This window comes from Cnephaeus nilssonii, assembly GCF_951640355.1.
Source record: "Cnephaeus nilssonii genome assembly, chromosome: 19".
Lineage (NCBI taxonomy): Eukaryota > Metazoa > Chordata > Mammalia > Chiroptera > Vespertilionidae > Cnephaeus > Cnephaeus nilssonii.
The window spans coordinates 10,108,318-10,120,473 of NC_137090.1; the positions used below are offsets into that span (position 1 = coordinate 10,108,318).

Consider the following 12,156-nt stretch of genomic DNA (forward strand, 5'->3'; position numbering starts at 1 on the left):
ATCCAGGGAAACAAGTTTTCCGGGGACTGAACGTTAGGTACTCCCGGGGACGTAGGCACACGGACGCAGAAAGTATAGGCGTCACAGAAAGAAGGGGAGAAACGAAGGTGGGGGGGAGGCCTGGGACGGGAGAGAAAAGAGGAGTCACGTCGCCCAGGAAGTCGTTCCATCCTTCTCGTTTGCCCCTGGGGTCCCTCCCGCCCTTCTCTCCACCAATTAATTCTTCACACACACCCCCTCCTGGAGCGCACTGGGTACTCTGGACACAGATGCACGGGGGCTTGGGGGGAGGGATGCTGCCTGATGCTTCCTCGCCCCCAGCATCCGGGCCCAGCCATGGCAAGCTCGCAGGGCCCTAGTGCCCAGGGTACATGCCAGTGTCAGAATTCCACGGCCCCAGACATGCCAAGAAAAACAGGCGCGCTGTTCCTGCATTTGTCCCCAGGAAGCCCTACGCCCTTCCCTTCTGGAGGCTGGTCACGGAGAAGTGACTCACAGAACCCCCAGCGGGCCCACCACGTGTGTCCCATCTTTGGTCTCCTTCTCCCAAATAGGTGCCATTTCTCCTATCACCCTTTTACCGTGCCACACCATCATACTACCACCGACGGGGCCTCGTGGTATTCCTGTCACACCCCCTCGCTATGTTCAAGTGTCCCCTTCCCCTTGACCTACCTCTCCCCCATCACACAACCGCTGGGATATGCCCTGGTAACGGGCATCCTAAAGACGGGGCAAAGAAAGGGCAGGAACCCTTAACGGAACACACACACACACACACACACACACACACACACACTTCCCCCGCCAAGAGAGGAGACCATTGGCAGGAGACAGAAGCAGGTTTATTAGGGCTCTGGGTTCAGGGGTGCCTAAGGTCTGAGTTCAACTCGGCTGGTTCTCGAGGCCCAAGGAGCAGGCCAGGGCCATGGGAAGTGGTGACTCGGGGCTAAAGCCAATTTTTTTTCCATTTCAGAGTCTCTGCCCAGAGACCTCAGGAGATGGTTCTGGGAGGTCCTGGGAGTGCCGAGGGGCCTCTCCTGTGCCCTGGGGTCTCTGAGTTTTGGCCAGGATCGGGGAAATTATCTGGGGACAGGGAGCCTCGAACGCACAGCCTTCATTTCAGTAACGACCATTTAATTTGTTCCTTGGCAGACTGGAGAACCTGGGGAGGGAGGAAGGTTGAGAGAAAGAATTCAGGGGGATGTCCATGCCTGGATACTGCGGTGCGGGGGAGGGCTACAGCCCACCTCCCCCGTGTCCCTACAACTCCTGGTCACTAGGTGGCAGCAGCTCATCTCTACCCGGCTTCAGCAGGGGCTAGGCCCGCCAGAGGGAAGAGCAGTCCAAACTGGCTGCAGCCAGCTCCCAGCCAGGCCCAAGCCTGCCCAGCCCTCTGGTTTCTGCATCTGCAGCGGTGGGTGTGGCGGCAGGCTCTGCCTTTCCCATACCATGTCATGCAGGCTCCTGCCCACAGTGCCACGTCCAGGCAGACTCTGGGCCCAGGCCTGACACTCCCTGAGCTCAGACACTTCAGCAAAACTCGAGGTCTGCCCTTGGCTGGCAGTGTGTCCTCCACACCCCACCCCACCCCACGGCTGATGTGGCAGAGCTGGCAAACGGGGGCTGGCCAGACACTGCCAGAGGACACCTGCCCTCGGTTGCGCACGCTCACCTGCAGCTGAGGAAACAGCTTGAGTCCAGTGCTTACGCAAAGCCGTGCCAAGGCGGACACACAATCCCACACAGTTCTCTCAGAGTGTCCCTCCAGCCACCAACCCTCACTCCCTTCTGCAGGTTCATCCCCCCATGCGTGTCCCTTCTTCCTGCCCAGTCTCCCCTCCTCTCTCGGGGACAGCGTGGCCCTGGGGGGTTCTCCGATAGCTTCTCTGGCCAGAACCCCACTTCCTCCTCGTTCCCTCCTCCACTCACTCCCTGCGACTTCCTTGGTTTTTACTCGAGAATTCCGTTAAAAGGGCTATGTCTTCGTTCTTTCTCCCTTTTGGAAAGTAGGAGCTGCACAAAGCGTTTTCCGTGCACTAGCCCAGTGTTCTGCAAACCGCGGCTCGCAAGCCGCGGTTTGCCGCTCTGTTGACTAAGGAGTTTGCCGATGACTGCATTAGCTCACCTAGTTCTCATAATACCTCTGTGAGGAGTGTCCTGTGATTGTGTGAGGCACAGAGAGGTTGAGAAACGTGCCCTAGGTCACCCAGATTCCAGGTGGTGAAGTGGGACATACACGCCTGTGTTCTTATCTGCTCTGCTCGTGCTCCCTAACCTCTGGGTTCCTCCCGGCAGCGTAGGGCGAGGCCTGGGGAGCCACTAGGAGGGAGCGAGCGGCAGGGTGAGCACCAGGGCAGTGCAGGCAAGTGGGCAGCACACCTGGGGCTCCACACGGATGTTACACACCCGGCTAGGCCTGGGCCACCACAGCAGGAGGGAGTTAGTGCTGGGGCAGGAAGCTCCACACAATCAGGATTAGTCTGTGCAGAGAGACCTGCGGGCAGACAGACGGAGGTCAAGCAGTCAGCCTGGTGAGCAGGAAGTTTGCACAGCTGGGAAACCGTCAGGCCACAGATCCAGGGGCCTCCCCCTTTGCCCCACATGCACCCCCAGTTAGGACCAGGCAGGGGACTGGCGCGGATGGGGTTTCCCACAGCCAGGTCACTTGGGGGCTAGGTGGCAAGTGAGGAGCAAAGAAAGTTAGATCTTATCACGGGCTCATAGGTCCCTAAACAAGGACAGCTTGGACCTTGACCTGGAGGGGTGAGGGTTTGGAGGAAAACCCCTATTTGTTGTCCTTTCTGGGCGCGGGGGAGCATCAGGGCCCGAGCCCTGGGATTGCTTTGGGGAAAAGTGACCCAGCCACCTCCAGAGTGGGCCCTCACCCCAGGGTTTCCATCTAAAGATACCAAGCCAGGAGAGGAGGCGGGCTGCCGGCAGGGTGTGCCTCAGTGATCAATGCCCAGCTCGGCACCGCCTCAGAGACTCTAGAAGCCTCCCCTGACTCTCCAACCGATGGCCTGTCACTGTCTAATCCCTCCCACACCCTGACTTCTCAGCCTTCACAGCCCCCGCTGCCCCCCCCCCCCCCAGGTGCTGCTCTCCGCCCTCTAGCCAAGGGCAGACGTCGGGGGCCTACCTGGGCCACACTCTGCTCCGTCAGGCCGCCGTCATCTGCCTGTGGGGAAGCAGTGGCAGAGGGTGGTCAGGCCAGGGCGGGGGCATTGGGTTTAGAAAGGGAGGCGAAGGGGTGGGGGTGAGGGAGGCAGTGTTATGGGGTCCGGCACTGCACCCGGATCGCCCCTTAGTGGAAGCCCTGCACCTTGTCACTTGGAAGCCAGGCCCCCCGCGGCCCTGCCTGTGGTGCATGGAGAGTACGGGAATGAGGGGAATAAAGATGGGAGAAGAGGCTGAATTCAGACAGGAAAGACAGACTAGGCAGGGCCATTCTATCTGGACTACCACTCCCCAACCTCAAGGCCAAGGCAGCCACCGGTGTCTCTTGGAGAGTTTACTTCCCCAGTCTATAGTTCCCACCAGGGAGGAGGGGGAGGTCCTTGGTGATTCTACAGGGGGAGAGGACAGCAGATCTCTTTTACTAACTGACACCCCCAAACTGCTGCTCCCCCAAGTGCATCATCTCAGTAATTGCTTCTGCTAGAGGAGCTTGGGTCCCCCCTTTCTCTCTCCCCGGGCCCTGGCAGCCCCAGCACAGGGAAGACAGGAGACAGGAGGATGGGAAAGGCAGCCTAGAGGAGATGAGGGCGTGCAGCGGACTCTTACCCTAAAGTTCACTTTCTGGATCACTTGCTGGGGGTCGCTCTCCAGAATCACGCTACACGACGAGAGAGAAACCAGGAGGAAAACCAGTGACATGAATCTCCCCTCTGCAGCCTCTCGCTGCTAAGCCTCGTCCCTCAATCACCATATCCTGCAAAATTCCCCTTCGGGGTACCTTCCCACTGGTATTTCTCAAGTCAGAACTCTCCCTGACCATGGAGATCCCTCAACTCTGGTTCTTCTATACTTCAAACCTGCTGGTCAGACACTTGGTCATCATTGGGCAAAAGCTGTGCAATAGGGTGGGTTCAGGCCAGAAAAAACTGCATGTCAAAAGCAGGGCCTGGGACACTCAGCTCTCGAAAGTTCACTTCCCCTTCTGGGTCAGGGTTGGATTCAGGAAAGTTCAGAGAAGGAAGGGAGGTGCCTTGGGGTCTCTACCTTGTTTCACTATTATTCTATGCCATACACAAAAGAAATGGGAACTCCAGGGGTCTTTCCTAAGCCTTGCCCCCCATTTTGTAATTGTGTGTGTGTGTGTGTGCTTTCCTTAAAGAGGTTCCACCAAATTGTATCTACTTCTGCTTCCACAAAACCCGGTCTTATTCCATCTCTCTTGGGTCTCAGCAATTAGCACAAGGCCTCGCCATTAGCAGGAAGTCAATGGGGAGGGCAGGGAGATGAATTCCATAGTACCCCATCTCCCAGAGCTCCCTGCCCCCCTGGGCATGTGGTACAGTGCCATGGAAAGAGCCCAATCTTGAACCATGCCCATGGTTTTAGACCTTGGGCAAGTCATTGGAATCTCTGAGCCTCTGTTCCCTCATCTCTAAAATGGACATAATGATAGAGGTGTGTGGATGTCTTTAAGATCATCAGTTTCTATTATTCTTTTTCTCCCCAATTATCCCCCACCCCACCCCCTGCCCATGGAAATTCACTAACCAACCCTTCTAAGGACACCCAGCCTCCTAAGAATGGCATACCAATAGCAGGTGACATTTATTGGAGGAGAACCATGAGCTTGACCAGCATCACCTGATTTAATCCCCGTACCCTCTGAGGCAGTGCCTTTGTCATCCCCATTTGAAAGGTAGGGAAAGGGAGGCTCAGGGAGAATAAGCACCTGGCCCAGGTCACACCTCCAGGCCAGGTTGGAATGGAGCTCTAAGAGTGGGAGGTGTAGAGGCAACAGGGCTCTGCCGGGATGAAGTCCTTCTAGGGAGGGGCAAGTGTCTGCGGCCTGCTTTTCCTGGGCCCCGGAGAGCAAACCATTTCACCCAAACCCTGCCTATCTAACAGCCAGCCGCAGCTGGGCATCAGATTCCTTTCTTGTTTGCTTGACTTTGACTAACACTGACCTCAACCTCTGTCCTCATGAGTGGGGTGGGGGGATGAGGTCACCGGGAATGTGCTGGGCAAAGGAGGGAGAAGGTGGCCAGAGGTAGCCAACAGTGTGTTGGGTACAATCTAGAGCTGATGATCTTTAAAGGCACCCCCCACTGTGAGTGTCCCTGACCTCACCCGCCATCCTCACCCCCTCCTCACCCGCCATCCACAATCTCATCCAGCACCAAGAAGGCTCCATCCATGTTCTCCAACAGCCAGCGCTTCTCCATGTTCTTCCTGAAGGAGATACAGCTCCTGAGCTTCCCCAGGGCCAGGAGCAACCAGGCCGCTGCCTAGGTGAGACAGACGCCCCCTCTCCATCCATACCCCTCCACACCCCCAACAGGCATTGGGAAGGACAATGTCAAGGGCAGTGAGGGCATCGCCTGTGCAAGGGATTCCTGAGCAGAGGACAGGCCTGCTGCCTTAAACCCTCCTTGCCCAACCTCCTACACTTGGGGTACTGATGCTGTGCCCACCATGGCACCCCTAATGCATTTCATAGCTAGTTTAGATGCTATAGCTCTACTATACTCAACTGTGTTGACTAGGGAATTCATTTGTTCTTGGATTATCCTACTTTGGTTTCCTAAGGTCATGCCCACTGGAATAGATACTGGATAACTGAATTGGGGTTCAGTGAAAACCACCTTGAGCCTCAAGTCAGAAAACCTGAGTTTGAGTCTCTGTTGTGATATAAACCATTTGTAACCTCAGGCAAATCATTTCGCTCTTCTAGACCTCATTTTCTGGCCATACCTTCATATTGCCCTGCTCCGGGTGACACCATGTGGTTAGGTAAAGGGCAGAGGTCTTGGAGGGGGATGCTCCAGCTCCAGTCTTCGTCAGGACAAAAGCATGGAGGAAGGGCCCTGTCTTTGTGATGTATCAAGGCCTGGGGGATGGGGCCTTAAAGGGCCGAGGATCTCACTCACCTTAACACGTGGTTCAGGGACTCAAACAGGCACGTGAGAACAGACATGAGCATCAGCTGAGGTTGGGCAGATGTGGGAGGAGGAAAATGAGAGAGCTTGAGGTTGGAAAGGCCGAAAGAGTCTACCTGCATGGGAAACTGTCCCTTCCCAGAGACGACAGGGCTGGAGACTGCCTGCAGCTTGACCTTGGAGCATGGGTTGGGAAGCACTAGAGTGGGGCGCTGAGTGTACCCTTCTCTAGTGGTGTTCAACAAAAGAAACCAAAGCTCCTGCAGAGAACACTTCTGGTCCCTAAGGAACCTAAGGGGCATAATGGGTATACCTTGTCCCAGAAAGAACCATTCTGGCTGCTCACCGACCCCCAGAGTTTAGAAGGAGGGGTACCCAGCTTCTACCCCAGACTCCAAGCCATTCCCCCAAAGACAGACCCTTCTTGTCACCCCAACCTCCTGAATTCACCTCATTCTCCTGGGATGAGCCCACCACATACAGGAAGAGGTCAATGCTGCTCTTGTAGACGATGGTCATGCCCCCGAAAAATGCAATCTCACCTGGAAGTAGAGGAGACTTGCCGTTCCGGCCACCTCTGCCTGACCCCTCCTCCCCATCTCCAGCTCTGCACTTCTCCCCCTAGTTCGTTCCTCCCTTTCTAAGGAACCCTTGGAAAGACTAGCACTAGGAACACTACCATGAGGCCACTCTGTGTCCTTCCCTCCACCCCCTGTTTCTAGTGATTGCCTCATTCTGAGGAGTCAACAAACCCAGGTCAAGGTCGACCTTGCACTCCCGCTCCCACCATGTGCAATGCCTTGGACCAGTCCCAGGCTGGTAGGGGGCCCACAACTCAGTTGGCCTCTTCCCCTGAGAGTGAGGTCTAGGTGTGCAGGTGGTAGGAGGTTTGAGAGGGATGGGCGGGGGCGGGAGGGGCGGGTGAAGGTTCCCCCGACATAGAGATGAACAGCTGGGAAGGAGAGGTAAAAAGAACCTCTGAAGAAAAGGAAATGGCCTGTGGGTGTGCAGGCCCGACGGGGACAGATGGGTCCAGATGGAGGGACAGTGCGTATCTGAGAGTTCTGGACGAGGAAGAGGAGGGTACTTACTATCAGTCCGGTTGGTCTTATTGAAGACATTTTTCTCGAAGGCCATCTGCTCCTTCATGGAGGGGAATGTGTCATCATAATACTATGAGGAAGGGAAGGAGAAGGGGCGATAGCCATTCCATAGAGCCTGGCTCCTCCATGGATGGGTGGCAGGGAATGGTGGGTGCTGGCCAAGTGCCCCATCTCTTCTTTATTGCCCTCTAGGCCTGACTGCTCACTGTTTTCCTATAGACACAAATTCTAAGCAAAGAATAATAAAATGTAGAGAAGTTTGGAGGCCTTTTTTTTTTTTTTTGTCCTCTCCCAATACTTGGAGTCTTTTGTATGTTGAGCAGATGTGCGGTGTGCTGAGGATGGGGTGATCACCAAGTCATGCTCTTTCTACACGGACCTGAGTCTACAGGAAAGCGGGTAGATCCCGGGGTCCTTCTTCACCACAATAATAATCGTAACTGCTTTATTATCCCCATTGTACTGATGGGGAAACTGAGGCGTGAAGAAGTCAGGTAACTTCTCACAGTTGTAGGGGCAGAACTGGGATTCAACACCAAGGATGGTTTGACTTCAGGCAGAGTTATGAAGACGAAATATCTGAGGAAAAGCCCCCAGTACACATTGCACAATTCAGTCAATGCTGCTGTGTCTCTGAAGGCCTGAAGGCAAACAAGCAAATCTACAAATTATTTCATAGCTGGTTTAGATACCATATCCCTACTATAGTTAGTTGTGTTGAGGTAGACATTTATTTGTGGACTAGAGCCCCAGTGCATGAAATTTGTGCACTGGGGGAGGGGGTGTCCCTCAGCCCAGCCTGCACCCTCTTGCAGTCTGGGACCCCTTGCTCCTTACCGCCTGCTCAGCTCGCGGCTCTTTAGTGCTGCCGCGGAGGCGGGAGAGGCTCGCCAGCTGTGAGCCCAGCTTCTGGCTGAGCAGGGCTCCACCTGTGGGAGCACACTGACCACCAGGGGTCAGCTCCTGCATTGAGCATCTGCCCCCTGGTGGTCAGTGTGCATCATAGCGACCGGTCGTTCTGCCATAAGGGTGGCTTAGGCTTTTATTATATAGATTATCCTAGGCCAGTGGTGGGCAAACCGCAGCTCGCGAGCCACATGCGGCTCTTTGGCCCCTTGAGTGTGGCTCTTCCACAAAATACCACCGCCTGGGCGAGTCTATTTTGAAGAAGTGGCGTTAGAAGAAGTTTAAGTTTAAAAAATTTGGCTCTCAAAAGAAATTTCAATCGTTGTACTGTTGATATTTGGCTCTGTTGACTAATGAGTTTGCTGACCACTATCCTAGGCCACGTTCACTGGGATAGATACTGGATGACTAGTTTGTGCAGGGAAAGCCACCCTCCGGAGCTCCAAGCCAGAATACTTGAGGTCAGATCGCTGCTCTGATATTAACCCTTGTGACCGCAGGCAACTCATGTAGCTTCTCTAGACCAGATCGCATTTTCTTCGTTTGTGAAAGAGCTGGATTTTGTGGTCTCTAATCCTGTCTGGTTCTAAATTCTTAGACTCCTCCGACTAAATCCTCAGTGTCTACTAAGCTGTCGAAGAACAGTGGAGGCTGCTTGTTTAGAATTTGGGGACTAGGACTCCTGGGTCCCAGGCTCAACACGCCACTGACCCCTGAGGAGGTCCCTTCCATGCCCGGGTCCAGCTGGCCAATGGAAAGGATGACCAGAAGACACTTCAGGGGACATGATTGGAAACAGGGGTCAGCAGTCTGACAGGGCAGGAGGGTGGGCAGAGTGACCTTTGCAGGGTCTAAGCTGAGCTGCTCTGAGTCACAGAACCCACGGTGGGGTCTCTCCTGAGGCAGGAGAGTCAGCTGGGTGGGGACTCATGTTCTTGGGACCCAAGTACAGTCTTCAGGGGCCCCCGGGTGAGGGTGGGAGTTACCTTGGCCAGCAGGCGGTGTCCGTCATTATCTAGGATGAAAACAGCCTTGATGGTGTAGAGGGAAGGTTCCTGCAACTGACACGGGGTCGGGGTGAGGGGAGCTCCTTTGGCCCCTGACTCAAGGCAGGTGCCCTGTCATCGGTTTTATGGGCCCCAGGAGTCTATGCTCAGGCTCCAGTGACCCGAGCCTAAAAGGTCCAGAGCTGGTTCTGGCCCGATCCTGCCCCACACGGGTCCACTCCGGGCCTGCTCCACTCCCAGGCAGATGTCCCACTGCAGGCCCCTGGTGGGCGCTCTGCACACTGTGCGGAAGGTCCGCCCGGGCCCAAGTTCTGTCATGCACTGACTGCTCCAGAGCCCGAGTCGGAGTGTATCACAGAACCTGGGCCGGGGGGACAGCGGTGCCTCCTCCTTCCAGCTGACCTCGGGGTGGAGGCTGGACCCACTCTCTGAGCGCGCCCCCAGCCTCCCCGACGCGGGTGCGCCCCGCCACTCCTTACCCCTCCCCGCACAATCTCCATCCGCCCCCACCCGCACGCCGTCCCCATCGCGGCTCCAAACGGATCCAGAACTTCGGCCCCACGCGGACTCGGGACAGGCCTCCTCGGGAGTCCGTGCCCGCGCCCGCAGGAACTTTTCCTCGCCGCCCGGCCCGGCCCGGCCCCCTCCCAGGGCTGCTCAGTGGCGGCACCAAGTTCCCGGCGCCGGGCGTGCAAGTTGTGAGTTAGGTGCCCCCCCACCCCCACCTCGGCCCGGATTCCTGCCGCCCCGGACCCCGGCACCCGCCCGCCTGCTCCATACCCGCGACGCCGCGGGCTCCCCGGCTCGGGCGGGCGGTGCTGGGGCCCCGATCTGGGCGGCCGCGGCCCCCTCCCCCGGGTGCGGACGTGGCCAGGCCTCGGGCCGCTGCATTCCGCTCGCCGCCTCGCGCTGACAGCGCCTCCCGCCGCCCCGCCCCGCGCCCGCCCCGGAGGCCGCCGCCCTCCCCTCTTCCCCGCTCCGAGCCTGCCTTCCCCTCTCCCGGCCGCCCTTCCCGCTCCCTCCTTCCCTTCCCGCCCTCTCCTCCCTGCGCCCCACGCCCCAGCGCTCCTCTCCCCATCTCTCCTTGCTTTCTCTCTCCGTCAAGTCCGGAGCCCATCCTCCTGGGGCCCCGGACCAGCCCAGCCCCCGTCTGTCCCCTCCTTTCGGGCCTGCGGGTTTGGGTGGCGCAGGCTAAACGGGGGGCCTGCAGGAAACACAGGCAAAGTCCAGCTTTGTCTCTTAACTCCTGGTAAGTACCGCGCGGACAAACATCATCGGGCCCCGGGGACAAGTGATAGCCGTGGGAGCCGGAGAGGACAGCTCTGGAGAGGCCCTCTGCGCAGGACAGGTTTGCCCACTCCTACTTCCTCCCAGGGCGCCTGGCCCCAGGACCCTCTGAGGTCTCCCAAGACACAGACAAGACAAATCGGAAGCAAGACAGATGCCTAGCAGCACAACTGCTCCACCATGGCATCAGGCTTTGCCATGCGTTAGCTTCTCTGGTGTCCTGGCAAGGAATACCAGATGGCAAGCTTTCCCTTCCGGATACCCAAGAACCAGTGGGAAAGTCACACTACAGAGTCAACGGTACTTACCCACTTACCCATAAAACCCTCATGCGTATATTTTACACTTAAACACGTTCACATACCTTACCCAATACAACCCACACCTGTGAGGTAGGTATTATCACCCCCATGTTAAGGAAGGGAGACTCAGACCTTTTCAAGATTTTTTTTTTTTTAATATAGTTTTATTGAGCCCAGCCGGTGTGGCTCAGTGGTTGAACTTTGACCTATGACCAGGAGGTCACGGTTCCATTCTGGTCAGGGCACATGCCCAAGTTGTGGGCTCGATCCCCAGTGTGAGGTGCAGGAGGCAGCCGATCAGTGATTCTCTCTCATCATTGATGTTTCTCTCTTCCTCTTTGAAATCAATAAAAAAAAAAAAAAAACATTTAAAAAATATAGTTTTTTATTGATTTCAGAAAGGAAGGGAGGGGGAGAGATAGAAACATCAATGATGAGAGAGGATCATCGACTGGCTGCCTCCTGCACACCCCCCACTGGGGATCGAGCCCGCAACCAGGGCATGTGCCCTTTTTTTTTTTTCTTTAGGGCTAGAAGCATTTTTTATTTATTTTTTTTTTAAATAAATCTTTATTGTTCAGATTATTACAATTGTTCCTCTTTTTTACCCCCATAGCTCCCCTCCACCTGGTTCCCACCCCACCCCATGCCCTTACCACCCCCCACTGTCCTCATCCATAGGTGTACAATTTTTGTCCAGTCTCTTCCCGCACACCCCACACCCCTTTCCCCCCGAGAATTGTCAGTCCACTCCCTTTCTATGCCCCTGATTCTATTATATTCACCAGTTTATTCTGTTCATCAGATTTTTTATTCACTTGATTTTTAGATTCACTTGTTGATAGATATGTATTTGTTGTTCATAATTTTTATCTTTACCTTTTTCTTCTTCTTCCTCTTCTTAAAGAATACCTTTCAGCATTTCATATAATACTAGTTTGGTAGTGATGAACTCCTTTAGCTTTTTGTTATCTGTGAAGCTCTTTATCTGCCCTTCAATTCTGAATGATAGCTTTGCTGGGTAATCTTGGTTGTAGGTTCTTGCTATTCATCACTTTGAATATTTCTTGCCACTCCCATCTAGCCTGCATAGTTTCTGTTGAGAAATCAGCTGACAGTTGTATGGGTGCTCCCTGTAGGTAACTAACTGTTTTTCTCTTGTTGCTTTTAATATTCTCTCTTTGTCTTTTGCTCTTGGCATTTTAATTATGATGTGTCTTGGAGTGGTCCTCTTTGGATTCCTTTTGTTTGGGGTTCTCTGCGCTTCCTGGACTTGTAAGTCTATTTCTTTCACCAGGTGGGGGAAGTTTTCTGTCATTATTTCTTCAAATAGGTTTTCAGTATCTTGTTCTCTCTTCTTCTGGCACCCCCATAATTCGGATGTTGGTACGCTTGAAGTTGTCCCAGAGGCTTCTTACACTATCTTCATATTTTC

The 12,156-nt window shown here is 55.1% G+C and overlaps 1 protein-coding gene across 5 annotated transcripts; it reads right to left on the reverse strand.

The window, feature by feature from the left end:
* Window positions 1-805: 805 nt before the first annotated feature.
* Window positions 806-10,061, reverse strand: COPZ2 (COPI coat complex subunit zeta 2). Of its 5 annotated transcripts, none has more exons than XR_013815102.1 (10): window positions 9,913-10,061; window positions 9,112-9,180; window positions 7,208-7,289; window positions 6,567-6,658; window positions 6,108-6,163; window positions 5,332-5,409; window positions 3,787-3,838; window positions 3,143-3,181; window positions 2,383-2,497; window positions 806-1,165 (listed from the first exon to the last, which is right to left on the reverse strand). XR_013815102.1 is itself a non-coding variant. In XM_079798447.1 (10 exons), exons 1-9 carry the CDS (start codon window positions 10,021-10,023, stop codon window positions 2,444-2,446), a joined length of 639 nt encoding a protein of 212 aa, XP_079654573.1. In that variant the 5' UTR covers window positions 10,024-10,061; the 3' UTR covers window positions 807-1,165; window positions 2,410-2,443. The 5 variants fall into 5 exon arrangements, 3 of the variants coding, with proteins under 3 accessions (XP_079654573.1, XP_079654575.1, XP_079654574.1); XR_013815103.1 differs by having other exon boundaries at window positions 807-1,165; window positions 9,112-9,186; XM_079798447.1 differs by having other exon boundaries at window positions 807-1,165; window positions 2,410-2,497; window positions 9,112-9,186.
* Between the last annotated feature and the right edge of the window lie 2,095 nt (window positions 10,062-12,156).